The 27,456-nt window shown below is 56.5% G+C and overlaps 1 protein-coding gene across 3 annotated transcripts in view; it reads left to right on the forward strand.

The window, feature by feature from the left end:
- Positions 1-27,456, forward strand: part of PDE2A (phosphodiesterase 2A) — a 92,347-nt gene that overhangs the window by 15,437 nt on the left and 49,454 nt on the right. Inside the window, exons 2-3 of one of the 3 annotated variants that reach the window (XM_059133515.1) lie at positions 11,880-11,961; positions 22,933-22,994. In XM_059133515.1, the coding sequence (XP_058989498.1) occupies positions 11,943-11,961; positions 22,933-22,994 (81 nt within the window). In that variant the 5' untranslated portion in view covers positions 11,880-11,942. Of the gene's footprint in view, positions 1-11,802; positions 11,962-22,932; positions 22,995-27,456 lie in introns of those variants that run through there. The other 2 variants (XM_059133506.1, XM_059133498.1) reach the window with 2 other exon arrangements.

Consider the following 27,456-nt stretch of genomic DNA (forward strand, 5'->3'; position numbering starts at 1 on the left):
GCAGAGGGAGTGATACTTCTGGTCCTGTTGAGTGAGATTTTCCAATGGAGAGACAGAGGATCAGGGGTGAAGAGGTGAACCATGAGTCCAGAAGTGAAACATAAAGAGGGCTGGGAAGTTGACAGAAATCCAGAGCAGCCTACTTGTAGGAGGTGTAGCAGGGAGCAGAGGAGGACTAGAGCCTGGGGAAGGACTCGGGGGCTGTGGTTACAATGAGGAATTTGCAGTGTGTCCTATAGGAAAAGAGGAGCCCCTGAAGAATTGTTGTTGTTGAGTGTTTGATTCTGGAAATGGGAAACCTGAAGCACAGAGAGAGAAAGTGACTTGCTCAAGCTTGCTGAGGTCACTAAAGCCAACCAAGGCTATGGGCTCTGCCAGGATCCCAGTAGAACTCAACTAGGACCTCTTGCCTCAGACTTGCTGGCCAGGACTTTTCCAGGTAACCACTATCTCCAAAAGGTGAGGAGGGCCTATGGATGACTTCACCCTTAGTTTGAATGAAATTTGCATAGGCAAGAGCTGTGCTATGGCCCTCCCTGCCTCTTGTGTATTGGTGGTAGTTGGGTAGAGCATCCAAGGAAGGACCTGGGAAGCCAGAGGCTTGGCTGAGGTCAGCAAGAGATCACGGTCAGAAATTGATTAGGGTCAGAAACTTGGGCCGTCAGGCTTCCAGCCCAAGCACTGTGCTGCATTCTTTAATTTGCACTCTCAGGGATCTTTGTCTGCATGGGGCACGCCCAGGAGGTAAGGGCATCTCTGAGGCCCTCACACTCACCCTAGGCTCTTCCTGGCCCGGGGGTCTGATATTGGGTCTGCTGTAGCTGGAACTTATCAGGGCAGAGAGAGACATTTAGCCCCGTTGTCCTGATGAAAACACTGAAGTTTCAGGGCAACAGTGACTCACTCAGGGTTACTGAATAGATCAGAGCTGAGCTGGGTCTGGCTGCCTGGCCCTTGGCCTGTCTACACTCCTCCACCTCGCAGCTGTCCCCTTGCCTCTCTTCCATCCCACTATGCAGCACTGCTGGGCCTGCCAGGTTTGATGGATGGTCCCACAGCTCAGCCTCCCTCCCATTCCTTTCCGGATGCTGGGCTGTTAGCCTTCTAATCACCAGTTCTGCCTGGTGGCCGCCAAGCCATCCATCTCCCCCCTACAGCTTTACCCAGCACAGGTAGAGTATTTTTGCAGGCCGGGGGAGGGAAAGAGGAGCAGTGCAGTTATTCCCCCTTCTCTGAGGTTGGGCTGGGAGTACGGCTGCAGCCCCTACTCTAGGCGAGTCAAGGGTTAGGAAGCAGCCTACACCCCTTTGCTGGAGTACCAGAAATCCCTCCTCCCAAGGATACCTACACATGCATACATGCACACATGCTCACAGTGACAGTAATAAAATAAAAAACTTTCATGTATCAAGAAATACCGTATGCCAAACACTGTGCCAGAGTTCTGCATGTGTATTCTCATTTATCCTGTTAGTTGGGTACTACTGCTAACCACACTATAGAGATAAGGAAACTGAAGTTCAGAGAGGTTAAGTGACTTTCACAGGTGCACATGGCCAGGAACTGGAGGAGCTGGGATTTGAACCTAAGTTGTATGGCTTACATCTTATTATTAGCAACTCCTTTGCTATACTGACTTACTTAATGTGTGCACACACGCGCACACAAACACAAGCACGCACGCACACACATCCATGTACGAACACAAGCCTCCGTGCTGGCCCTTGTGCCACTCATCTACCCAGACCAGCTTCCAGAGGAGTAGGGAGAGCACTGGGCTGAGGAAGAGATGAGGAGTCTCTGCTCATCGCCCCCAGGCTGCCCCCAGAATCACCCTGGCAGTGACACCAATCAGCTGGAGGGCTGCATGGAGGAGGCAGCCTCCAGGCATCCGGAAGAGGAGGCTTGGAGGCAGCCAATCAATAATGCCTGCAGCTCCGCCTTCCACGAACTGGGGCTCAAGGGAGCTTGGTGCGTCCGGGCGATGATGATCCAGCTGCAGCCCAGGCCCGGAAGGCAGGCCCATGTATGCGGAGTGTGGCTGGTGAGCGGTGGCCTGCTGGCCCTGTGCCCCCAGCTCCATGTGCTCTCCCTTCTCCCTTTCTCTCCCCTTCCTGCTGTTGTCCTACGCCTCCCTGTTCCCCCACCCCGCCCCCCCATAGTCAGCCCTGCAGCTCAGGATCAAACTGCCAGTTCTCAGGCACCTGTGTGCACCCACGGCTCTGGAGCTCTGCTGCTCCAGAAGCTGCTTCTGGGGTAGGTGCTGGGAGGTGTGGGGAGGGCAAGCAGAAGGGCCAGGGTCGAGAGTGGCAGGAGGTGGGGGCAAACCCTCAGAGCCCTAGGAGACTATTTAAGGAGATAATGAGTGTAAAGTGCTTCACACCACCGTGGGGCACATAGTAGGTGCTTAATTAGATTGCGTCTTGATCCTCCCTCAGGAGTGTGGAGAGAGCAAGGCTGGTACTGATGGGGAGTTGGGGGGCCTCTGGAGGCACATGAGCTCCCAGAGTGGCTGTCAGGTGCAGCTGACAGTGTTAACAATTACTGGAACAATTACCTTTGTGGGGTGGAGGGGGGGATTAGTACCAGACCCCTGACAGGAGGCTAGCCTAGCCCCCATTCTGACATGGGGGGAGGGCATCCGGCACTGGGAGGAATGGTGGCCAGAGCAGGGCTGGATACCGTCCCCTGCTCCTTCTGGGAAGGGCCCCTGAGCAGGCCCCCGGCAGACAGGCTTCCGTCAGTCACTTTAACTGGCACTGGCCTCCAGAGACCTGGGTTCAGGTTCTGATTCAGGCACCTGCTGGCTGGTGGTAGTTAGGATGATTCACTCTCCTTTGGGGGTCCTCAGTCTTCTCATCTATAACAGCTTACGGTGAAGATCAAATGAGATGTTGCCTGTTAAGTGCCTGCCGCTTCCCTGTTCCCAAGGAGCCGGGCCACTCGGGGTTCCCCAGAGCCTGCCTTTCCTAGTCACACCCCTGACAGAGACAGGTGTGGGCCATCTCTCCACCAGATGCTGTCTGCTCCATCCTTGGGTCCCCTTGTGTCCTGACACAGGATCCCCAGTGCCCTGACATAGGGTTGTTGAGGAAGAGGGAAATAAAGGGGGTCCCATCTTAGCTTCTGTCATCTTCTTCACTCCGGTAGGGGGACACACGTCCCTCTCTATACTGGCCACATGTTCATGGGAAACCACAGGGAGCGGTCTGACTCGGGTGAGGGTGGGAGGAGCCCTGGACTGGGATTCCCGACGCCTGCCTTCCTGCCCTTTCAGAGAGTGCCTCACTGTCTGACCTTGGGCAAGACTGTCCCTGGGGGGGTCAGAGAGACATGCGACCTCTGACCAGCCTCTTTGTGAGGGCCTAGATGATTCTGTGTTCTGGGGGAGAGGTTGGGTGAGGGGCTGGTCGTACAAGGCTGGTGACCTCCTCCAGGCAGACCCAGGAGGCGGGGCCGGCTCAGGACACCTGTGACTTTGGTGCCCTTGTCATCCTACTGCCATAGGCCTGCCCCTGCAGTCCTCTGCTGTGCCTCCCGAGTCTCTGCGGCCCCGCCTGCCCCTCCGTTCTGAGTCCTCTTTCCTTTATTATTTAACTCTATTGCCTCCTGCCTCAGGCTTATCTCCTCCTGTCACTTGTCCATCCATCTCTGTCATCCCCTGCGGCTTCCTCCTGCTCTCTGACACACCCTCTCTGGAGGCGGGCCCTTCTGGGAGTCAGTCCTTCCTTGCCAATTGTCTAAGTAAGTGGTCTCCGCGACTCTGACCAGCAGTTGTCTTCTACCACCTTCCCCTGTCTTCCTCTTTCTGATAATGTCTCTGCCTTTTGCTGTCTCTGGACTCCCTTTGTCTCCCAAGTCTCCCTCTGCTCTTATCTCTGGGTTTCTGTCCTTTAAAGCCTGCCAGGTCCTGCCCCGTTGCCTCTGTCCCCCCATCGCGTGCCCAGTGAGGGCAGCAGGTCCAGCCCTCCAGCCTGGAGCACGGAGTAGCCCACACACCCTTGCTCACTGGCTGCCTTGGAAGCCCCCGACAATGCCCTCCTGCCCGGCCCTGCGCCAGGGCCTTGTTGCTAGGCCTTGGGCTGGCAGCACCTGGCTTCCATAGCGACGGCTGCTTAGAAACAAAACGCCACATCTCCTGGTCCCAGCACAGAGTCTTTTCGAGTCTTTGCGGGATCGAGCGCCTTGCGATCAATCAGGACGGGAAATGTGGCCAGCTCTAGGCTGCCTCCAGCTCCGGGAGGAGAGAGAAGAGGGAGCCACAGTCTCTGCCACTGGTGCTTGGGGAGGCTGGGGCAAGAGAAGCTGCCCCAGCAGGACCCTGGGCCAAGGAGGGAGGACAGAAGGAGGCCCCCTGGGCTCTTCTCCCGAATCAGCCTGCTACCAGGAGGCATGGTCTGCCACGGGGCCCAGTTTGGATTACTGTTCTACTATTTCTAGCTCTGTGACTTTACACAAATGACCTCATGCCCCAGGACCTCAGTTTTATCAACTGTCAAGTCAGGCTAATAATATCATAAGGATTAAATGAGAGAACCAACCAGGTGTGCCTGGCACTTAGAAGGTAGTCCCTGATGGCAGTTCTTCCCTTCTCCTTTAAAGTTGCCTGAGATTTAATTAGCAGAGAGGAGGGCGATGGACAGCCATATTAGCAAGAGGGCAGAGGAATGCACCTCAAGTGTGCTGGGGTTCGTTGGGGCCCCTCTCTCTTACCTGGTATTCACAGAGACTAAAGCCTCCAGACCAGCAGGCTCTGAGGGTTGTGGAGACCCTAGCGGAGTTCTGGCTTGTCAGGCAGTTAGAATAACGGGGTCCTGGACTCCTGTACTCTCAGGACTCCAGGTTCTTGCATGCATAGAATCTAAGAAGCACAGACTCTTGAAATAAAGGGACTTATAATAGAGGCTTGATTTTCTTAGAACACAAAGCTCTGGGTATTCTTGGAACCTCAAAGCCACAGACAGGGGCCTCTCTCTATGATTGTTTCTCCACCAGCAGGGAGTTTTCAGAGCACGGGGCCTTGAGTCCCTGTTGCTTAGACTTTCTTGTGCCTTGGTATCTCTCATGGGCTTAGCTCTGAGCAACCCTGGTGTGTGTTGGGGCGGTTGCTGGGGTCAGTGACCGACGGCAGCCTGAGATCCCTTTGGAGCAGGGCCAGACCAGGAAGAGCCGGCAGAGGAAGCTGGTGGGCTGCAGCTGTCCAGGCGGGGCTGGATGGGAGTCTGGGCAGACACCCTTGGCCGGGGACCAGCCTGCCCTCCTCTATCTACCCAGCCTTTGAGTCAGGGCTCAGGAGGAAACGTTTCCACATGGCACTCCTAGGGCTAGAGTCAGAACATTCTTCATGGTCCCCAAGACTGGAAGGAAGGAGGCTCCAGTGAGGGAGACGGGTGTGAGTAGGGGTGTGGGGGATGAGTGGAGGGGGCTCAGTGAGGGGGGTGGAGCTTAATAAAGGGGTGCAGGTTCAGTGAGAAGGATGGGAGTTCAGTGAGGGGATGGGATCTGGGGAGGGGGCCGGGTTCAATGAAGGTGAGGGGCGGGACTCAGGGTTGGAGCTCAGTGAGGGGGTGGGGCTCAGTGGAGGTTGCTGAGGAGTTTCTTAGCACTGAGCTGTCTCCGCCCCACCCCAGGCTCTGGAGGATGGTAGTTGAGGTTAGGGGAATCTGAGCACCTTAAACCCATTTGTCTTTCCCTGGTGTAGGCTGAGAACCAAGAGCTCCTTTTCCCATCTCTTCCCAAAGCTGGAAAGATTGGGAGAGCTGCTGGGAAAGCTGGGATCTGCCTCTCCTTTCGCTCAAGTCTTCCTTCCTGGTTTCCATGGGAATCGTGGCTCAGGATGATCAGGGTTTAACAGGATGGTGCTGTGGGAGGAGTCAGCACCAGGCAGAGCCACCACACAGAGGAAGGAGTTGGCTGCTAAGAAAGTGAGCTCCCTGTCCCTGGGAGTGTGCGAGCAAAGCCTAGATCACCAGTCAGGGTGACTTTAGAAAGGGGCTCTGATGAAGGTAGACTGTGGGGAGGCCTCTTCCCTGGGATGTGTAGGCTTTGTGTGATTGGCCCAGATGGCCCAATCTTCCAGATATCCTTGTGCCTGTCGAGGGGGCCACGACACCTTGGACTCTGCCCCCACATCCACCCTGCATTCTTACTCTGTGCTCGGCCCTGAGCTGGACATGTACACGTGGAACTGAATCAGACCCATCTCTTCATGGAGGGGCAACAGGTCTGACTGGGGAGGCACACAGGGAAACAGAGACAGTTGGGCAAATCCTATGTAAGGGAGCAGACCAGGCTGGAAGGAGGATTCTACCACTGATTTACGAAGTCACAGATTTCTTTTTGAGCAGTTCCTCTGGGTTGAGCCTTGTTCTAAGTGCTGGGGTCACAGCGATGAATGAAAAAGAAAGAGTCCCATTCCCTGGAGGGGACAGCACAGTGGGAAGGCTGAACACCTGGCAAAGCACAGGGAGATGGCGAGTGCTGGTTGGTGGACCTTGAAGGGCTCCAGCTTTGTCCAGCAGGCAACTGGGAGCCATGGAGTGTGGGTGAGGTTGCAGAAAAGACGACTCCAGTGGGTATGGGCCTTGGGAAGGAGGCATAGTGGTCCCTGAAGGAAGCCCTGAGGCAGACATGCCCACCTATGCCTCTGTGTGTAGGAGTCATGTGAGCATGTGTGTAGGTATAGGAGAGTGCGTGTGTGTGTGTGAGCGGTAGGAGTGTGTGTGTATCTGTGGGAAGATGGTGAGTGTGTGTGTGATTATGGTGTCCCAGGGAGGCCTTGCGTGGTGGTAGAAGGATCTTGGGGTTTGTAGATGATAAGGAGAAGATACTAAGTCCTAACATGTGCAAAGGCCTGAGTCCCGTGAACCTCAGCCCAGATGTGAGACTATAGGCCCTGGGCTAGTCTGGGCCAGAATCCTGTTGGTTCCCTTAACTCTCTAGGGTCATGGACCTGGCCATCTGCTGCAGACAAATGTGTATACAAATAACATGGAAATGGATGAGACTTCGGCTGACTCCTCCCCATCTCCAGATTCCCCTGGGCTTGAGTTTGCTCAGCCTGTGCTCTTCCCCACTCAGCTGCTCCCAGGGCTCTGGGAGCAGGACCTTTTCATCCAGAGCCAAAATCCGTATTTTCCCAGCACCTCCCTGTGGCTGGATCCTTTCTCTGTGAGGGCTATCCCTACATCTGGGGCCATAGCCAAGGGACACAGAGAGCTAACCTGAGCTGGTGGCCTTGGCAGTGCCTCTTGTTAGGTATGAATTTGAATACATGCATACTCACACACTTGCACACATATTCACACGTAAATGTATGTTTTTGCTATGTGGACACTCGTGCACACCTACAACTGTCCACATATGCCTACGTGTGTATGTACACACTTGCACCTGCACACATAGACCTGTGTGCACACACATACATACACGCACGTTCCATAGACACACACACACACTCAGCTATATCATGGAAGGATCGCACATCCTTACAAAAAAATAAAATGACAAACCTGTAGTCATACTTTCTCCAGCCTTCACCCACACCATGCTCACAGGCTCGGGTGTTAGGCCTTACACACCTGCACACACACACAGGTACCTAAGGGTGGCTTATACCCATGCTCTCGCCAGGGCTGAAGCGTGCAGGACAGGCTATAGATGGACACAGAACCTGCAGGGATGTCACCTCCTCCAGGCACTTCTTGGATTGTCCCTTTGCAGGGCCCCTAGGATGGTAGAGTCTCTCGGCTCCACGCCCAAGTCACAGAAAAACTGAGTCATACACACTGTCTCCTGAGGAGCCTGCCACACGGGGATCTGGTCCTTGTTCACGGTCCTTGGGTCCGGCATGCCCAGACAGGCCTGTCTGCCCAAGAAAGCTGCTCTGTGCCCAATTAAGCCTACCTGGATGCTGCCTCCCTCCACCTAAGCTGCCTGAGCCCTCAGTGAGAATCAAGCTCACTTTTCTGAGCTATCTGAGAGCCAGACCTTGCCTGAAGTCCCCCAGTATGTCAGGGCAGGCTTCCTTCAGATCTGAACCTGGGCTTCCAGGAGTCTGACCACAGTTAGCAGCCACAGGAGGGAGGCATGTCAGACACCAGACAGGCTTGTGGAAGTAGGACATGTGGGCATGGGGGGTGAGAGCAGATTGGGGGTCTGTTGGGGGTCAGCTGGAGGGATGGCCAGCAGGAAAGTCCACTCTCCTGGCCCAGCTGAGAAAGTGTTTTGTGAACATGGTGGCCCACAGCGGTGTCAATATCATCAGGAACAACAAAGACCTCGTTTCTGGACAGGGCCTGAGGTCTGGGGGGCCTGGTACCCAGGTTGACAAGCTGTGGGCTGAGTCACTTTTTCCTAAAAATACTCAGTAGCTGGGCCATGGGACAGTTAGAGTGGCCCATAAGGTGGGGCGATGAAAAGAAGGGTCTAGAAGGGCTGGGGCAGGCATTTCTGGGGCCGGGCTTCCTTGTGACCGAGACGCGCAGAGGGTTCAGGGACTGGGAGCATAGAACCCTCAGTCACTGCATTGTTGGGGGCAAAAGGAGAGGTGGGAAAATCTGTTTTTCTCACATGCTTTTCTTCAAGATGTGGAGCATGAATTTAGGGCACAGATTGGAGCCAGATGGGCCGGGTTTGAATTTTGGCTCCATTACTTACTAACTGTGTGACTGTGGACAAGTTACTTGGTCTCTCTGTGCCTCAGAGTCCTTATCTGTAAAATGTGGCTAATAACAGATCTGACCTTATATTGTTCCTGAGGCACTGAACCGGGAGGCTCATAGTAAGTATTGGAAATAAATGTTCAAGCCCCTTGAACACACAGTCCCCCAGCTCCAGATATAAACACTCAGGCCATAGGGGTCAGCTCATCCCTCGATTTCATGGGACTGAGGTCAGCCAGGAACAGTATGTATCTCATCCGGGGTTCTGTTCTCAGACCTGGCGGCAAATTAGAATCACCTGGGAACATTTAAAAGTACCTGAGGTGGGGGAGTCCCAGGCATGAGCCAGGGTGAGAACCCAACACAGAATCACAGAATGAAGAGCTGGCAGACAGGGATTCATGGGGGGAATGAAGGAGTTCTAGCCTTGGAGGGAGAGTCAATTCCTGGCAGTGAGGGCTTAGGCATGGCCTGTCACTCTGCCATCTCGAGGAGCCTGGGCTGCCTCTCCTGGGAGCGGGCTGGATGGAGACTTTCAAGGATTACATGGCGGGATGTTTTCGAAAAAGCCTCTGTATCCTGCCAAGCATCAAAAGAAGGAAGTTTGTTTATTAAATATAGTGTATTAACATTTCACAGATGGGTAAAATGAGGTCCAGAGAGGTTCAGTAGCCTGCTCAGAATCCCACAAGTCTGTGGCAGAGTTAGGATGCAAACCCTCAGAGGAATGCTTGAGTCTGAAGGATTGATGCAGAGTGAATCTGACTGAGGGAGACACAGAGCAAGTACCCGGGGCCCCAGCCACTGAGCTGCAGTATAAGATGGCCAAGGAAGATTTAAGAAACAACCTATTAGGAGGTGAGTGCTGGGAGGTCTAGCTTAGAGCTGAGAGCCCAAGGGATAATGGCTGTGCTGGGCCAGGGTCGGCGGGGTCTGACATGGCTTCCCCTGATGAATAGCTGTGTCCTGTGGCTGTAACAGATAGCCTCTTGGCGCCTGTGTTCCAGCCAGGCTGTTAAAGCCCAGGACTAACAGGTGCTCAGGGTTTGCCAAGCATTTCATACTCTGGGCTCAGACTCAGTCCTTCTGCATAGTCTTTACATTGGTCACCCACCCGCTTTCCAGAGCAGGAAACTGAGGCCAAGAAAGGAAAGGAGGCCCTTATCTGGGCCAGAACCTTTACATCACCTTAGCCCATGCCGATTTCTAGGGTATTAAAAAGTAGGCCACATTGCCCCAATCTGAAGATAAAGTAAAATACATTGACTTGGCCTGGATCACTTAGTGACAGAAAAGCTTTGTACTCCTCCCCACGTTCCCAGACATGGCTCCCAGGAACGACACAAGAAGGGGGACCCAGAGGACTAAGGTAGCATCAAGGGAAGGCCTCCTGGAGGATGTGGGCCTCTGGTCCCTGAATGGTAAGCAGGCTGACAAGATCTGGAGGGCATCAGGGGTAGGGTGGCATGGGCAAGGGTCTAGAGGATGAGTCAGTTACCCATTGAGTACAGGAGGAAGTATAAGTTTAAGGAATGGCGGCAAGAGGTTCAAAGCTGAGAAGATAAGTCAGGGCTACATTACAGAGGGTCTGCTATGTCAGACTGAAGATTTGGGCTTTCTGGTGTTTGTGGTAGGGAATCTTTAAAGGTGTCTGAGCAGAGGAAGAAGCATGTTCAGAGCTGGGCCTCAGAAACAGAGGTGGGAGAAATCCCAGCTTGGAGGGGCTCCCCCTGGGCTGATAAGATGGAAAGGGCTCGGTCCAGCCTGTGTCAGGGGCCTGGACTGTGTCCAGGACCGGGCTCAGTGACTCAACGTGGAGGAAATCACTCCTCAGGGAGAAAGGCCCCAGATGAATCAGCCCCACAAGGTGGGGAGGCTGGGGGCTCACTGAGTCACCTTCCAAGTGGGGAAGGGGGAATGTTGCCGAGAAGGGGCCTGCAGTGCAGTGGGAAGGATTCAGGTCAGATCACAGCGAGGGCTGTCAGGGGACTCTGGCTGCCTTCCCACCTTTATCGGGGTTGATTATCCTGGCAGTCTTGTGAAAGAGATGGGAAAACTGAGGCCCAGAAAGGGGAGGGAATCTGACCAAGGTCATGCTGCAAGTCGCTGACAAAGGCCAGGTGTGATCCAAAGCACACCCTCCAGTCCAGACACGTTCTACCACCCCAGCGGATTTCACAGCAAGTGGAGGCTAGGAATTGGGTGGGTCCAGAGGGAGCTGGCCCAGGTGACCCCTCCTCCCTCCGCTTGCCCCCCCACCTTCCTCGCCAGGGCAGACGGCAAACAGGGCCTGGCCGCGCTGCCGCGGTAGGACAGCAGAGGGCGCAGAAGTGTCGCGGCTACAGCAGGCGCCAGAGCACAGAGGCCGCTCTGCGGAGAACTGCGCTCCGTACGCGCGGGTCCCACCGGCGAACTGTTTACTGTGTGGCCCAGGGGCCCGCACCCTCTCTGGCTTCCGGGGACGCCTACGCAGACCTGCCTGCCCAGTGCAGGGGGTCCGGGGCCGCTACCCCGCTCTTGAGATGGTGCGCCTGTCCGTGTGTGCTCTCGTGTCTGTGCGCACGTGTCCCCCCTCACAGGTTGGCAACTGCCCCAGGCCTGTCCGTCGCCGGGCGACCTCTATAATTCTCCCCGACTTGAAGAGGAACCGGCCCGGGGCTCCCTGCATCGGGTCAGCGGCCCCTTCCCCCTCTACCCTCCGCCTTCCGTCCCTCCTGTCACTGCGCTGGTCTCTGATTTGGGGCTCTGGCCGGGCCCCAGGACTTTCTAAGTGGTGGGAGAGGACGTGATCGGACTAGAGAGGGGCTCCGAGAGGCGAGGTAGCGATAGGAGGGGCGAGAGGCCTGAGGAGCGAGCGGAAGCTGAGAGCTGGCTACCTGGTAGGGATCCTAATAGCGGACAAGCTGGAAGAGTCTTGAGAGCGGAGAGAAAAGGGAGGTGAGAGCCAGGCGGTGAGGGGGGCCCTGGGGGGGTCCGCAGGTTGGACGAACCGAGAGGTGCAGCGCGCGGCGGCGGGAGGGTAGGCGGGGCCGCGCGGTCGGGGGGCGGGGAGTGGGCGTGCCTGGGCGGGGCCTGGGCGGACCCTCCCGCGGACCCGGCGGAGCTGTCGCGGACGCGCTGACCGAGCGCAGCTGCCGGGCCGGCGGGCGGGCGGGCGGCTGCGAGCATGGTCCTGGTGCTGCACCACATCCTCATCGCTGTTGTCCAATTCCTCAGGCGGGGCCAGCAGGTCTTCCTCAAGCCGGACGAGCAGCCGCCGCCGCCGCCGCCGCCGCAGCCATGCGCCGACAGCCTGCAGGTAGGGGGGGCCCCCCAGCGCTGGGCACGAGGAGGACGGGGTGTCGGGCGAGCGCTCGGCCGGGTCTTCCAAGGGGCGTGCGGGCACCAGCTCCGTAGTCCACTCTGCCCCAGAGCCCTCCTCAAAGTGAGGCCCCCTCCCCTAGCTCTGAATTCCACTCCTGTGCCGGGACTGCAGCCCATACCCGGAGCCCTTGAATCTCCAGCTCACAGTCCAGACCTCACCCCAGACTCTGAACCCCTTTTAGATCTGGGACTCCACTCCAAGCACTGAACTCCCAGTCCAGAGTAGGACCCCAGTCCCCACGGAGAGCTCTGTTCAAACCTGGAACCCCCCGCCTTCCAGATAAATGTATGACCCTGCCCAAAACCCTGAACACCCACTTTATATATATACATATATATATGTGTGTGCATATATATATATATATATATATATATATATATGCATGCCTGAATTCCGAGATATATATATATATATATATATATATATATATATATCGGACTCCAGGTACACCCAGAACACCTGAACCCCCAGCTCTCAAGCAAGATCTCTGTCAGAGCTGGAGCCTCACCCCAAGCCCCTGCACCTCTACTCCACAGCCTCATCTGTGCCCCCACCCAGATTCCCACTCAAACATCTGGTCTTCAGTCCTCACCTGGGACTCTACCCCAGGGTCCAAACACCTCTTTCTATCACTGCTTGTCTTTCTCTGCAGGACCCCCTTCCACCTGGTTCCTGCTTTCCTACCCTTCCTCTCTCCTTTGTAAGAGGTCCTCTCGTCTTTTAGGGGTCTCACCCTCTCCTCTTGTTTCTCTCCAGTGTGGTGGTCCCACTTTACTCTCTGGTTTCTCCTCTGCCTTCTCTGAGTCTTTCTGGGCATCCTCTCTCTCTACCCCTCCATTTCTCTCTTTTGGTCCCTTTTGCCCATATTCATCTCTCTCAGTCTGTCCATCCCCTCCATTTCTCTAGGTCTCTATCTTTGTTCTAGGGCCTCACCCTGTGATCATTCCTTCCCCTTATATCTGCCTCTGCTTTGGGGTGGGGAATGGGTAGACTCAGAGTATGGGGCCAGTGTCCCCAGGACCTCTGCTTGCCCCATGTTGTCAGGCATGGCATGGTGTGGGCGCTGGTGGAAGGGACTAAAGATGGAGAGTACAGCCCTTGGGCGGTGCCCATGGATCTAAGGTAGGTGGGGACTATGTGTGGAGTCCTGGGGTCATAACTTACAACCCCCATCCCCACCGTCCTGGTCTTGACTGGGGACAGCTAGGGGCTTGGGATGGAGGAATGATGGGGGAGTAGACTGCAATCTGGAGCCAGTGACCTGTGGTGGGAGGTTTCCGGGACTGGGTGAGTCTGGGGTGTATGTGTGTTTGTGTAGGATGGGCCACGTTTCATGTGTTGGGTGTGCCTTGTGTGTGATCATATGTGATGTGTCATGAAGTATTGTGTGTGGCATCACCAATGCGATAATTTGGGGGGGGACTCATGGGGGTTTCGGATGTGTGTGAAGATGGTGTGTATGGCATTGCCTGTCATGTGCTGCTAGGAGGGCTGTGTTGTGAGTGTGGAGTGGAAGCTGTATGCACGAGTGTTGTGTGTCCAGGGAACATGTGTGTATGCGGTGTGTCTGTCTCCATGGGGTGGAGTTGTAGGGTCAGCCTGCATGGGGGGGTTTTGTGGGTGGTTGCATATATTCTCGGCTGTTGTGTGTAGCCAGGAAAAGCCACTGTGGGGGCCTGATGGAGGGATTCGTTGGGCATCTTGGTGGAGGGGAGTGGGGGTGGGGGAGCCGTGTGTGGGCTTGAGTGTGTTCACAGCCTAGGCGGCTCAGAGTCACTGTGGTACACCCTGGGCTTGCTTGGGAAATGTATTTGGACCCAGGAGCTGGTGTTTGAGTGTCATGTGTCTGTGTGATGGCCGTCTGTGCCCCCTCTGGATAGGGAAGGGTGCAGCAGCTAGGACCGAGGGGTCTAAGGCTAGGGACTGGTCAGCTAAGTGTGTGTGTGTGTGTGTGTGTGTGTGTCTGTGTGTCTGTGTGCCCATGTGCACGTGGGCAGCAGGAGGCGATGTGCCGGCAGGCTTGTCTCTGCCACAGGTCCGCGTGTGTCCACAAATGTGTGACACTAGGTGTGCACGTCATCTATGCAGGGTGTGTCTCCATGTCTAGATAGTGTGTGTGTTGAATTTAATTGGATGTGTGTGTGTGTGTGTCTGTGGTTGGGGAGGTGAGTGTGGGGTGTGTGAGGCGCGTGGTGGGAGCTTTAGTGTGTGGTGTGAAGTGTGGGTGTGTGAGCTGTGTGACTTTTCAGTGTGACATGTGGATTATGTGATCTTTTCTCTCTGTGAGTTGTTTATGTGTGGTGTGTGGTGAGGGGTGTGTGAAGGGTGTCGGTGAGCTAGTGGTGTATGCGTGGAGGGGTAGGCAGTGTTGAGAACTGTGGAGTATGCGTCAGGGGGCAAGTGTGTGCTCAAGGTATGTGGAGGTGAGGAATGAGGTATGTAATGTTTGGGCTGTGTGGAATCCAGCAGGTGTCCCATAAATGTTTGTGGAATGATGTGTGTGTACAGGGAGGTCTTGGCTGCCATCCTGTCCTTGCTTCCCTCCCAATGAGGTCCCCAGAGATCCCCAGTGACGTGCTGTCATGGCCCACCCCAAGCCTCTACCCTTTGCCCTTCATCCTCTTCACGTTGACCAAGGCCTTTGTCTTGGGTTTCCGGTGGAGCAGGCGCTGGACAGGCAGGCGGCGGGTGATGTCGTGGTCTGGGAAGCTTTGTTCTTTTCGTTTGGGTCTGTGTTGTGTTTTGGGCTGGGCTTTGGAGGAGGGCGGAGAAAGGATGCACGTGTTGTAGGCTCACTGTGTTTACTACCCCCTTACAATGTGCCACAGTGGGGAGGGGTTCAGGCCCAAGCCGTGGGGCCTGGGTTGTATCCCGAGGGGTGCCTCCTTGGCTCAAAAGCAGCTTGGACTGGGCATGGCACTGGGTGAATTAGCCAACTGTGAGGTCTTCGTCCGATGGGTGGCCCAGGACTCTTTCTGGCTCACATCATCTCTGGGGTGCCAAGCCTCCGGGAGCCCCCTTCTGCATGCCAACCTGTCCTTTTCTCTTCTCTGTGTGGCCCTCAGGGAGTGTCCCTGGGCTGGGAGTCAACCAGGAAGGCCTTAATCTATCTCCTCTTGTTGACCTCACATCTGTCTTCACAGAGACCCTTATCTGAAAAAGGAAGTCTGGTTACACTTTGGGGACTCTCTAGTTTGATAGGGGAGATGCCAGTCAGTAGGAGGACCTAGGTCAAATCCTCCAGAGAAAGCGATAGAGAAGACTTAGCAAGCGGCCTGCTGACAGGTATTTGGGAAGAAGAAAGGCCAGGCCTCCTGACAGTTGGAAGGCCCAGACTACCAGAGTCATCAGCGGAGGGGATTGGGACACCACCTCAGTATTACCTTCCAAAAGGTTTCCTGCTGTGAGTGGGCTTAAGCTGGGCCTGGAAGGGGGTGTTGAGTAAGCAGAGAAGTGTGGCCTGGGGCTGAGGAAGATTCTGAGTCAACCGGAAAAAAAGGATCGGAAAAAAAGGATCTTGACGGCAGTTGATCCTCCCCAAGCAGTCCTATCTGGCTTTGGAGGGTCATCCCTGGGCCTCCAGCCTTCTTAGGCTTTCACATCACCTCTTCCCACCCACCTTGTGTTCAGCCAAAATGACTGTCATTGTCACCATCATCTGTTAGGTGGCTCTTTCCAGATCTCAGGCTCCTTTCACAGGGGTCTCATTTAACAGATGAATTTGTTCGCTTGGCTACAGCGTTTACTGTGCACCTGCTACGCACCAGGCAGGCCCAGTTTGACACAGCAGGGCCCAAATAGGTTTCCTGGGGCTCCCACCTCCCATGCTGGAGAAAGCCCATCTTGCCAGCCCAGCCACACTGTCAGCCCCCTAGGCCCTGGGCACACAACCCTCCAGTCCGTTTCCCCAGCCTGACGTTAGCACGTGGTTCTGGGAGGCTCCAGGCATGCACCCCATGGTATTAGGCTCCCAATCAGAACACAAGCTCTTCGGAGACTGGGCAGGGTCTGCCCATCCCGCACGTCCTGAGCTGGGCTCGACAGAGTCCAGATGGCCACATCAATCATCAGATGGTCATCACCCCCTGTCGGGCTGGCAGCCCATCTGCCATCTAGAGAAACCGAGGCCCAGCGCAGGGAGGGGACTCAAGACAGCTCTCTTCTTTAGACCCTCCTTTCACCAGTGTTACCAGAGACCAGAGGGGTTGGGGGACGTGCCCAGGTTTCACGGTAAGGTGACAGGACACAGCAATTCTGTATTTCCCAGAACACAGCTCCACTGGTCACTGGGCTGGGCTCCAGCCCCGCACCATGCTGCTCCCTGGCTGGCCTCCGTGCTGCCTGTGGCGTGTAAACGATTATTAATGACCCCCCTGGCCAGGAGACAGGAAACGTTTCCCAGCCACAGCTGGGGACATGCTCCCGGCCAGCCTCCGCCCTCCACACCCACCCTGCCCCTGGGGTCAACACGCATGTTATCTCCACGCTGCCCCAGCTTTCCCTGCTCCTCCTGACCAGCCCCTGCACAGCTTTTTCTTTTCTGGGTCCATGGACAAGAAGAGACAGAGCTTTCTATTCCATGTCTCTGGTTTACCACTTTCTCCAACTTGATTCAGCTCTACCTTTTTCCCTGCCCCAGACCAGCCAGAAGCAGTCCTTCTCCTGGAGGGCTTTTCTGAATGCATTGCTAGGCCCGCCAGTGACCCTGTCCTGGGCAATGACCATCAATTCTCCCTCCTGCAGACTTTATTCCCACTCTGCTGGTCCTGTGTCTGGGCTGGGGACTTCCTGTGACCTGTCCTCAATTGTTATCTTAAGACTGACACTTAGAGGATTCTCCCAGCTGCCTCCTCCAGGAAGTCCCCAGCCCAACCTGGGGACGCTGACTTACTCTGAGCATCCCAGCCTGCCTATCCAGGCCACACACTGTGTACTACCAGGCCTTCATAGGTGGACATTCAATGAGTATCTACTACATGCCCCACAGAGGCAGGAGGTAAAGATGAGCACAAGGTGGGCTTTAAGGCTCTGTCACACACAGGCCCACGTCTGAGCCACAGTGCATCTGTCCTATGGCCCCTCGGTGGACCTAGGTACCAGGGCTGACAGTGGGCAGATAATGGGGTGGAGGCAGGGGCCCAAAGACCAATGTGGTAGGCAGTGTGGGGACGGCAATGCTGGAGAGACTGGGGGGCCATGATGGGACAGAGCAGTGACCCCTGATTCAGCCCAGAGTGGGAGGGAGGGCAAGCTGGGGAGCTTCCAGGAGGAAACACATCTAATCTGAGAGCTAAGGGATGAGCTAGGAGAAAGTTCTGGACAGAGAGAAAGAGTGGCAAATGTAACAGCTTGCTGGTGACAGAGGGAGAGAAGTATGGTTCTACAGTTCTGTGGATCCTGGACTGCCTGGGCTCTGAGGCCCAGGGTAGGGTGTGTGTGTGTGTATGTGTGTGTGTGTGTGTAGCTGGGGACGAGACTGGTGAGGTCAGCAGGGACAAATTGTGCAGGACTTATAAGTGAAGAGATCTGGACTTTTTTCCAGAAGAAACTGGGCACTAGTGGGGAGAGTTGAAAGCAGGGGAGGGACTGCTCAGATCTGCTTGTTAGGAAAGCCTCTGGGTCACAGGGTGGAGAGCACACCAAAGTGGTGAGGCTGGCACAGTATGGTCCAGAGAAGAGCAATGAGGCCAGGGCAGGAAGAGGCAGAGGATCGAGGGGAGGAGACAGACCCTCAAGGGTGGAAGAGGGAGCCACTCGGCTGTGGAGGTACAGAGAGAAAGAGAGGAAACGCTGCCCTGGGTGTCTAGGACAGATCTCGAGAGAAGACAGGGCATGAGGGCAGATGCTTGGGCCTGTGTCAGGGCCCTCTAAGGTCTGAAAGGTCTCAGGAAGGGTGTCCCAGGTCCGGAGCTTTGAGGCTAAGAAGAGACGAGGAGAACTGGACCCTGCTCCGGGCTCCTGTGCCCTCTCCTGCAGCGTGGAGACTCAGGAACTGCCCTGAGCACAGAGTGTTTGGAATTTAAAAATTAAAACAATCTGTGAAACGTAATATTTAATAAAATTCAAATCCAAAATGTGTGAGTACATTCCAAAACGAGTTAAAATGTAAATTTATGAAAATGCTAAACCTAACTGATGATTCTAGTATCAATTGTAAGCCTCAGTCGCTTCCCTCCACTTTGGACACAACTCCCTGGAAGCCGCTGCCTCAGGTGTGAGTGACCCCCACTGCGGCTACAGGACCTTCCAGACTTGAGTTCAGGGTCCCGCCTGCAGGGAGCCCGCCCTCTTTCTGGTGGCTTCAGGTGACAGGCATTTCGCTTTTCCTGTCCGCACCCCCACCAGGAAGTTAGCCCTCAAAATCTCCCATCTGTGGTTGTGTTTATTGAGGGGCCCTGGAGGAGGGAAGGGTGCCAGGAGATGGGGTATCGGCTACAGTGCCCAGTGGGGTGGGGTGGGGGCACAGGGAGACTTGGGGAGAGCTGGGAGGGGGCACGAGGGGAAGGGAGTAAAAATGAAAGAGCAGCACCACTCCAGCATGAACACGGGGTCCTATTGTAAATGTGACATAACAGATGTTATGGTCCTGATTTGCAGTCTTGGGGTGGGCATTGCTTGACTCACACTCTCTGCTCGTCTTGCACCATTTTCTGGGCTGCATTTTCTCACCTGGGAAAGGAGGAAGTAGGGGCCTTTTCCACCACGGCATGCATGAGCTCTGGCTCTGGGTATGCATGACTCTAAGAACCCGGCATTGGCACTTTGTGGGTTTCTAGCCTTCCCCGACGCTTAGCTCCCAGCCGGAGCTGTGTGGAAGCGTGGTTGTGTGATTCCGACATTCTGGGACTGAAGTTGCTGAGACTCCAGGAGCCGGATAGGCGGGCATTCTGTGAATCCAGGATTCTAGGATTTGATGATTTGATGATTCAATGATTCTAAATGGGGCTGCTGGGAAGAGCTGCAGCCACCTGCCTCGTTAATGTTGATGTTAGGTTATTAAAAACATAACGAGAAGCAATGGAGAGAGCTCGGGATGATGGGGGCCCCGCCCCTGGGGAGTGGGGGAGGGGAGGAGGGGCCCAGCCCGGTGTTGGGGAAAGGAGACCTTCTCCCGCCTGGGGCATGGGTGACGGGTGATGGGACCAGGGGGATTCTCCCACCACAACAGAAGCCACATCTGGGCACGTGTGAGAGCCGCAGCTCCCTAGGCTTGCAAGAGAAGGAGTGATTTCCTTTATCCTCCTGCCTCCGTTCTTCAGCTATTTCAGACCATGGCAGGGAGAGGAGTGCCCTTTCCTCCCAGCCCCTAAAGTCTCTGGGCAGAAGTGTCCACAGACGGCAGAGGAAAGAGGCCTGCTCACCGCCTACCCCCCCCCCCCCTGCCTGGCCAGCCCCGGCCTGAGGGGGAAAACAGGACATGAACACTTCCTGGACACGGACGTGGAAATGCACGAACCCCTGTTTGTGAGGGCCCCGAGCACAAAGGGCCTCCGACTAGGGCAGAGGCCAGGGCAGCCAGAGGAGGCGGGTGGGTGCTGGCCAGTGACCCACTGGCAACTCTGGAGGGAGGACCCTTCTTCTGCCCTGGAGGTGGCTGTGGGAAGGGCTTGAGGAAGGGAGGTCCCAAGCCAGGGGGCCTGGAGAATGGATGACCAGTGGATGCTCCCCTGGGACCCAGGCCCAGGGCCCACCCTGGCAGGAAGCCAGGCCATTTGCCCACCGGCTTGCTTGGGTTACGCACGTGCCTCGGCACTTACACCAGGGTTGGTGAGGGTGGGGAGCCCTGGAGTCAGGAGAGAAGGATCTTTGGCCTTGGGAGAGCTCATTCCAGCTGGGTTCCTCAGAAGCCCGGGACCAGCTGCCTGAGTCTCAGCCTGGTGATCAGATCAGGTGAGGGAGGTCAGGAGCTTGCCCAGCTCACACAGCACAGCAGGGTCTGAAACCCAGCTTCCGGACTCCCCATGCTGGGTGCTCCCCCTTGTCTGCAGCTTCCACCTTTCCCCTGGAACATCTCGGGAACAGGAGCTGAGACAGGACACCTGTTAGGGGGCAGAGCCCTTATCTGTCACTCCTCCATCTTTCTCCTCCCACAGGCCAGAAGGCAAGTAAGGTGATGACAGTGGCTCCCTGCTATCCCCAAGTGTCCATTGTCCACCACCTCCTGTCTTGGCCTGAGGATAGGGTCCCCAGCTGCCCGACCCACAAGGAGCCTCCTGGTTCTCCTGTCCCTTCACTCAGCCTCTCTCTCACGCCGCAAGTCTCCCCCTCTGGCTGGCTATATGTGTCAATCTCTTTCCAAAGATTGTTAGGCTTGGATGAGCCCCAGGAGATCATCAGGTCCCATGCTTTCATTCTCCAGATGAGGAAAGTAGCTCAGAGAGGGGAAGGTCCTGCCACACAGGCACAGCAGACTGTGGCTAGGCCCAGTCTGGCCTCTGTGTCAGGCGGCTACGATGAGTCCTGAGGGTTATGATCAGCTGGCAGCTTCTCTCTTCAGCCCTGAGCTGTCCTCCCTCTTCTTGGCCCAGATTACTCTCTTGTCTGCCACTGTGCCAGCTGCCTAGCTGACCCCTACCTTGGGCAGACCCTGCCCTTGGGACACAGACCAGGTGGAAACCTGTGTCTCATAGTTAGGAGGCTGTCCTGGAACCTGGTGTTCTCTTCTCGAGAAGTACCACATGCCTCCGCTCAGAAGCCCTCCAGGACTTCTCTGCAGACTGTCTCCCTCTCACTAGCCTCTTTGTGACAACTGGGTTCTGTAATTCTAGGTTTCTCTCCTGTGACAGTCAAGTCATGGGTGAGTCTCCTCCTAGTCCTAAAGCCCTTCCTTCAGTGTCCCTTTCTTCTGTCTCCAGGAGGGGCTCGGCTTCCTGTGGCTGGGGTGGGGAGAGCCCTGAGGTCCCCAGAGGACAGTGGGACAATGGGGAGGCGGTGACAGATGAGACATTATGTCTTCCCCAAAGCAGGCTCCACCCTCCCCTAACCTCCTAGCTGGTGTCTGGGGCACAGCCCTGGCTTGTGGGACCACAAGGGTCCTGGTCTGACCCCATGGCCTTGACCTCTCCGTGTAGAGATCAGAGGGTCAGAGTCCTGACTGCACTCAGCAATTCTCTAAGTGGAGGCTGTGGAGCCCAGGTCCCCAGCAGCCCAGCAGCCCAGCAGCCTTGTGATGAGTGCTGCAGAACCCCAGGGCTGGTGAGCCGGACTGGCCTGCCTCTGGGGTGGGCAGGAGGGTGGCAAACACTGAGGCAGGGGTGGGATTATGGAGGAACTGTGAATGCCTACCTTCCCATGCTGGAAGCTGGTGATGGGGAGCCAAAAGCACAGGCAGGGGCTTTTCCAGAGAGTGGTAGGGAGGCCAGAGATGTTCGGAGAATCACTGCCTCCTGTCAGGGGAGGAGGGGCTGGCCCGGGGCAGCACAGTGGGTGGACCACTGGAGACCTGGGTGGAAAGGAAGGCTGAGGCCTGTGGACAAAGGGACGGGCTTGGGGTTAGGTATTTAGCTCGGCTCTCGTCATTTCCTCAGCCGGACATGGCTGGGTGAGCAAGGTCATCGCACAGAGGGAAGGAACAGGCCGGGACCAAGGCATACCAGACCCTACAGTAGACTCAGGCACGTGGGTGACCTGGTCACACCCTGGGCTGCCATCAGCCCCCCATCAAAGCCCAGCCATGCGGCCACAGTCACCCTGGGGGATGGCTACATCTAGACCACAGCCCCACACACAGACCCAAGCTTCCTAGGTGGTACTCAGGCTGGGCTATAGACCCTGGCTGAATAGGGAGAGCCCCCAGGACACGGGGACACCCAGACACCCTGCCACAGCCACACCACAAGCCTCCGCACACCAGGTGCAGCGACTGACCCCTATGGTGACCCAAGGAGAGCCATAAATTCCAGCAGTCATGGGCAGGTGTCCAGGGCCTGGGTGAGAAGAGGGGGCTACGAGGCAGGGAATGCAGAACCTCCCCCCACCCCCATGCCAGACTCTGCCCTCCCCCCAGTTCGCTGAGTGCCCAAGGCTGTTTATTTCCTCGCAGGGATGGGTGTCTCATCCCTCTCCCCCTCCCCGTCCCCACCACACGCTTCCAAAGCTGCCAAATCAAATCAGCCCCTGCACCCGCGCCAGGCTGGCATGGCGGCCAGCAGCTGACTGGAACGAAGCCAGGCTCAGAATATCCCTCCGCCTGTGCCTGTCCGATGGCTGGGTGTACTTATGGGGTGGGGGTGGGGAGGGGCAGCCAGCCCCTGGGCAGTGCCTTGGAGAGGCTGGGCTTACTCGATGCCACCTGGGCCGTAGGTGGAGAATAAACGAGCGGCTCCTTGGGGTGGCAGCCAGCCTTTGAGGAACTGTGGCCCCCGGATTGTGGGTGAGGGCAGCGGGAGCCCAGAAGACTGGGTGCTAGGAAGGGTCTGGGGGCTCACACATGTCATCATGACCACTGCCCTAGCAGGGAGCCCAACCCAGTGAGAGTGTGAACTAGACATTGCAAATCCCATTTTACCGATGGGGAACCGAGGCTTACAGAGGGGTGGTGAAGTTCCCTGGAGAGAAGTGGACATGGAGGGGGCCTCAGAAGGAGTAACAATGTGGTTGTTTCCCCTCCTGAGGAGGCCCCCGCTGAAAGAAGGAGCTCAGCCCTGTTCTCAGAGTAAAAGGCAGAGAATACACCAGTCAGAGGTACCCACCTGAAGTAGGGAGTGATATGGGGGTGGGGGGAGAAAGCAGGGCAAAATCAGGCAAGGCTCCCTGAGAAGAGGAGGCCCCCCGCGGGCAACAGGAACCCCTGGGTCTGCTGAGGGCTTGGTGGTGGCAGCGGGCAGGGGGAGGGCCCTCGGGCAGGCTGGGGAGAAAGGGAGAAGGCCTGGCAGGCCTCAGCTCCTGGCCTTCTTGTCTCTACAGCCAGCCGGGACCTCCTTGCCCAGGAGCCAGTGCCCCCAGGGAGTATTGCCAGCGGACTGGAGGTGAGAGCTCAGGAGAGGGAGAACTGGGTGGGCTTGGAGGGGTCGGGGCACAGGCTGGGGGTCAGCCTGAGCATTGTCCCCACCCCTAGGAGGACTGGGAGGCTGGAGCTGAATCCCAGCCCCGCCCCCTCCAGCCTAGGGTCGCCCTGCACCAAGATTACCTTCCCTGCCCTATTCCTGCCTGGGGCTCTCTCCCACTGAGGAGAGATGAAGAGAATTATTCCAAACCCCTTTCTAGGCCTCCCCACCCTCACCCAACAATTCATGGATTCTCTGCCCTAAGGGTTTTCTGAATTCCTCTCCTCCTCTCCATCCCTGCCCCATGTCCCAATCCCCCTGGATGGCTCACCTGCTGGCTGCTTTCAGTCACCCCACTCTCCCCATGCAGCTGCCAGAAAGCTCTTCCTAACACGCAAACCTGAACTTGTCCCGTTTCTACTCAAAAATCCATGCTTCCCATCCTCCTGCTCCCTCTGCAGCCCCAGCAGGCCACAGTCCCCCCCCCCCCACCCGCCCATCCATCCTGCCTCCCCAGAACCACTCCTGCCGCTCTCTTCTCCCTCAGCTTCCCATATCTTTCTGGGCTCAGCTCTAGCCTCCCCTCCTCCGGGAAGCCCTCCCTGTCCCTCTTGCTCCCTCCTCCGAGCTCTCCTGCCCTGGCAGTCAGATGGAACATTCTGATGTCTGTGTCATTAGTACCCTGGTTTCTCTGTTAGGCTTCGCTACAGGTCTCCTCTCTGAACTGTGAGCTCCTCAGCCTGGGGACTGTGCCTTTTGCATTCCTGAGTCTCTCACTGCCCTCCAAAGGGTGCTTGGTGAGGGCTCAGGGAGTGCACATCCTTTGAGATGAGGGATGCCTTCTGCAGCCCTGACCATGACTTTGGGGTGCCTCATGGGCATCTGCAGTGCTCAGAGAGGCCTTGAGCAGCCGCAACAGGGTGGGCTGGGGACTGGGAAGACTGACACAGAGGAGGGTTGTGTGTCAAATTGGACCAACCACCAGGACCAGCCCACTGAGCCTACTCTTGGGCCCTGGCCTGGCTGAGAGAAAAGAGGAGGCTCCTCTGGGCCAGAAGCTTTAGACACGCTTCCTTGTTCAATCCTCACAACCTCCCTGGGAAGCAGGGACTGCTATTATTCTCCTTTTATGGCCAGGGAAGCGGAGACACAGTGGGGTCACACAGTGAGCACACAGGGCAGATCAGAGTGTGGAGCCCACACGTGTCTCGTGCCCAGCCCTCGCTCTCTTGCTGCCCTCCAATGAGATGGGAAAGAAGGCGTCCACACGGGGCCTGGTGCATGAGGAGTTCAGCCGGGACACGGGGCCAAGTCCTGAGAATGTCCCTGCAGCTGGGAGCTGGGTGCGGGGCGGGGGTGGGGGTTGGAGCGGGTGGCGCTAGAAAGTCATTATTAATTTATTTATGGTCATGGCATTCCCCACGGGGCAGAGGCTCCCCCCGCCTCCCCCCCGCGGCCGGGACAGATGGTGTTCCTGGGAGCCTGCAGCATCTCAGCAGCCACGGCCACCTGCCAGGAAAGCCTGTATTTGTCATCTTCCCAGGAAGCCATGAGGGGAGAGGGCTCTGGAGAAGTGGAGACCCTCCTTGGTGCTGGGAACTAGGCCCCAAGGGAAGGAGCCAGGCTTGAGCTCCTTGTGTATACCTCTGGGCCCTGCCCCTTTGCCCAGGTCCCTGCCAGCTCAGGTTCCGCCCACCAAGTCCCATCAAGAGGCCTCCGGGGATCATGCCCATTTGATCCCTTTGCTTCTGTTCTCTCTCCACATTTCCTTTGTCTGGACCTCCTGCTTCCTCCCTCAGAGGGGGAAGGTTTTAGGCTGTGAGGATAAGCTCTGCTGGGAGAAAGTGCTGAGTGCTCCCCAATACAGAAAGGGCAGGACTAGAGAGAGCAGGGGCTGGGGTCAGGTGGGCATGAGTTCAAGTCCTAGTTTTACCACTTTCTCGGTGTCCGACCTTGGGCCAGTTCCTTAACCAGCCTGAGCCTCAGTTTCTTCACCTGTCAAAGGGGAGAAGAAGATCCAGCATTAGTGGACCTAATCACTGCTATTGGCCGTAATCACAGCAGAGCCGTTGGGATAAGTTACAAAGTATGTGCGAGGCGCCTGGCCCAGGGAGGGAGTTGGTCCCCCTCCCTGCTTCCCGCAAGGGTGAGCTCCTTGGAGCCAGGCCTGGGCTGACTGGGGTGCAGCAGCATGGGGCTGGGCAAGGGCTCGCGGAGCTTCTGTAGGCATGGCGCGTCCTCCTGGTGCTGGCAGCGTGACAGCTGGGGGAGCAGGGCTGCCAGCGCCCATTCCTGGGGCAGGCATCTGCTCAGCACCCCTCCTGGGATGGCTCCCTGGCCCCTGTGCCCACTGGCCAGCTGGGAGGAGGGCTCTTCAGGCTCAGCCTGGAACCCTACTTCAGGGCCAAGGCCGTTGCTCTCTGGGGGGTCAGGGGGAGGCAGTTTGAGTAGTGAACTGAGCACTCTGGGTCCATGCCCTCTCTGCTGGCTTTCGGAGGCACTAGCTAGGGCAGGGGCTGAGGGAGAGGCGACACAGACGATGGCACAAGTATCCACACTTAACACACTAATGTCCTGCCCAGCACTGGCTCCTCGCTTGCTGCCCACAGGATAAGGAGAGACCACAGGCCTTGGCATTGCCAGCCCTGCCTGTTGGGCCCCCTCACGTCTGCCCATTGCTCCCAGATATGGCAGTGCTTACTCCCCAGGGTACCCATTCTTCCTGGCCTCCCTGCCTTTGCTTGCATCAACGCCTTTCTCTGGAACACCCTTCCCTTCTTTCTCTACCTACTCCCTTCTTAAGCCTCAGATTAGATGTCACCTCCTTTGTGGAGTCCTCTCAGATTGCTTCCTCCACTCAGGTCAAATCAGTCTCTGCTCTTTTCTGGGCACTCACAGCCCCCAAGCTTCCCTGAACTTACAGTTGGGTGACTTGTTGCCCGTGTGGCTATATATCCTTTGTCACATAGTTATAAACATATGAGGGATAGGAACCAAGGCTGAGTCTCCTTTGTCTCTCCTGGGCCCCATGAGAGCTGGCACAGGCTTGGTTCATAGTAGGTGCTCAATGAAGTTTCTTGTTTAAATGAGAATGGCTGTGTGAAGGTTGGAGGAGTTCCAAGAAAGGGGCACTTGCTGGAGTGGGGGCAGTCTTAGAGACTTCCTGGAGGAGGTGACCTTGGAAATTTGAAGGATGGGGAGGGTCAAGGCCAAAAACTGAGACCAGAAATCAGCTGGGTAGTCAGAGAGGTTCATGTGGTCAGCTTCTGTGAGTACCCCATGAGGACAACTAGGCCCAGCCCAGGACTGGGAACAAGCAGAGAGAGGAGCTGGAACAAAGACAGCCCCAGAGGAGGCTGCAGGAAGCTGCCTTGGTGCTGAGAAGCCCCTGGATCTCTGACCCTGGGTCCACTTGATCCCACAGTCTGGGGTGAGGCCGAGGCCACCCATGGTGAATAAATGGGTCCAGCGTGGTGGCATAGTGATGGGGAGGATAAGGACAGGCAGGAGTTGGGGTGGTCCTATAAGGCAAGATTGCCATGGGGGCTAAGAAGGTCTTTGCAAGTGATAAGAGCAGGGTGTACAAGGGCATGTGGACAGGATGCCCTAAGTCTCCGTGAGAGAAGGCCCAGCATATCTGTGGAGCCCAGGAAATGCAGTGTGGGGATGAGGCTGGGAGGGCTGCTTTCCAGGAGGCAACACTTCCTGGCCTGTGTTTAAGATTCTTTTTTTTAAAAAATATTTTATTTACTTTATTTGACAGAGATCACAAGTAGGCAGAAAGGCAGGCAGAGAGAGAGAGAGAGAGGAGGAAGCAGACTCCTTGCTGAGCAGAGAGCCCGATGCAGGGCTCGATCCCACGACCCTGGAATCATGACCCGAGCCGAAGGCAGAGGCTTTAACCCACTGAGCCACCCAGGCACCCTTGTGTTTAAGATTCTTGAGTGAGTGCTCATAACTGGCAGAGGTGCCAGCCCCCTCCTGGATTCTGCACATCAGGATTAAGTGGCCTCAGTGATGTCCCATGGCCCCAGAGGAGCTGCTGCCGGCAAGCTGGCCACAACATCTGGCATCTCTTGGGGTCTGGAGTCCCTGCCATCCGGCTGTGCCCAATTGTTGGACTGCGGGGGCTTGGGCTGTGCAGGGACTTGGGGCCAGGAAGGTGGTCTCAGCTGCCTCCCAGTCTATCTCTTTGTCTGTCGGTCTGTTCATCTGTCCTCACCCCTGACCAAACGAGGACCAGACGGAGATGGGTGAACATAGGTCCTACAATCAGAGAAGCCTAGTCTAAAGGAGGAGGTGTCAAGTACCAGGGACTCACACCCAGAAAAGACCCAAGCTCAGACTGGGCCTGGCATTGGGCAGACCAAAACCAGGGGGAGGTCCAGCCCCTGTGAGGGCTTAGAATGGAAGCTCAGAGAGAGGCAAAGACTGGCTCAGAGGT

This window comes from Mustela lutreola, chromosome 1 (assembly GCF_030435805.1).
Source record: "Mustela lutreola isolate mMusLut2 chromosome 1, mMusLut2.pri, whole genome shotgun sequence".
In the NCBI taxonomy this organism is placed as follows: domain Eukaryota; kingdom Metazoa; phylum Chordata; class Mammalia; order Carnivora; family Mustelidae; genus Mustela; species Mustela lutreola.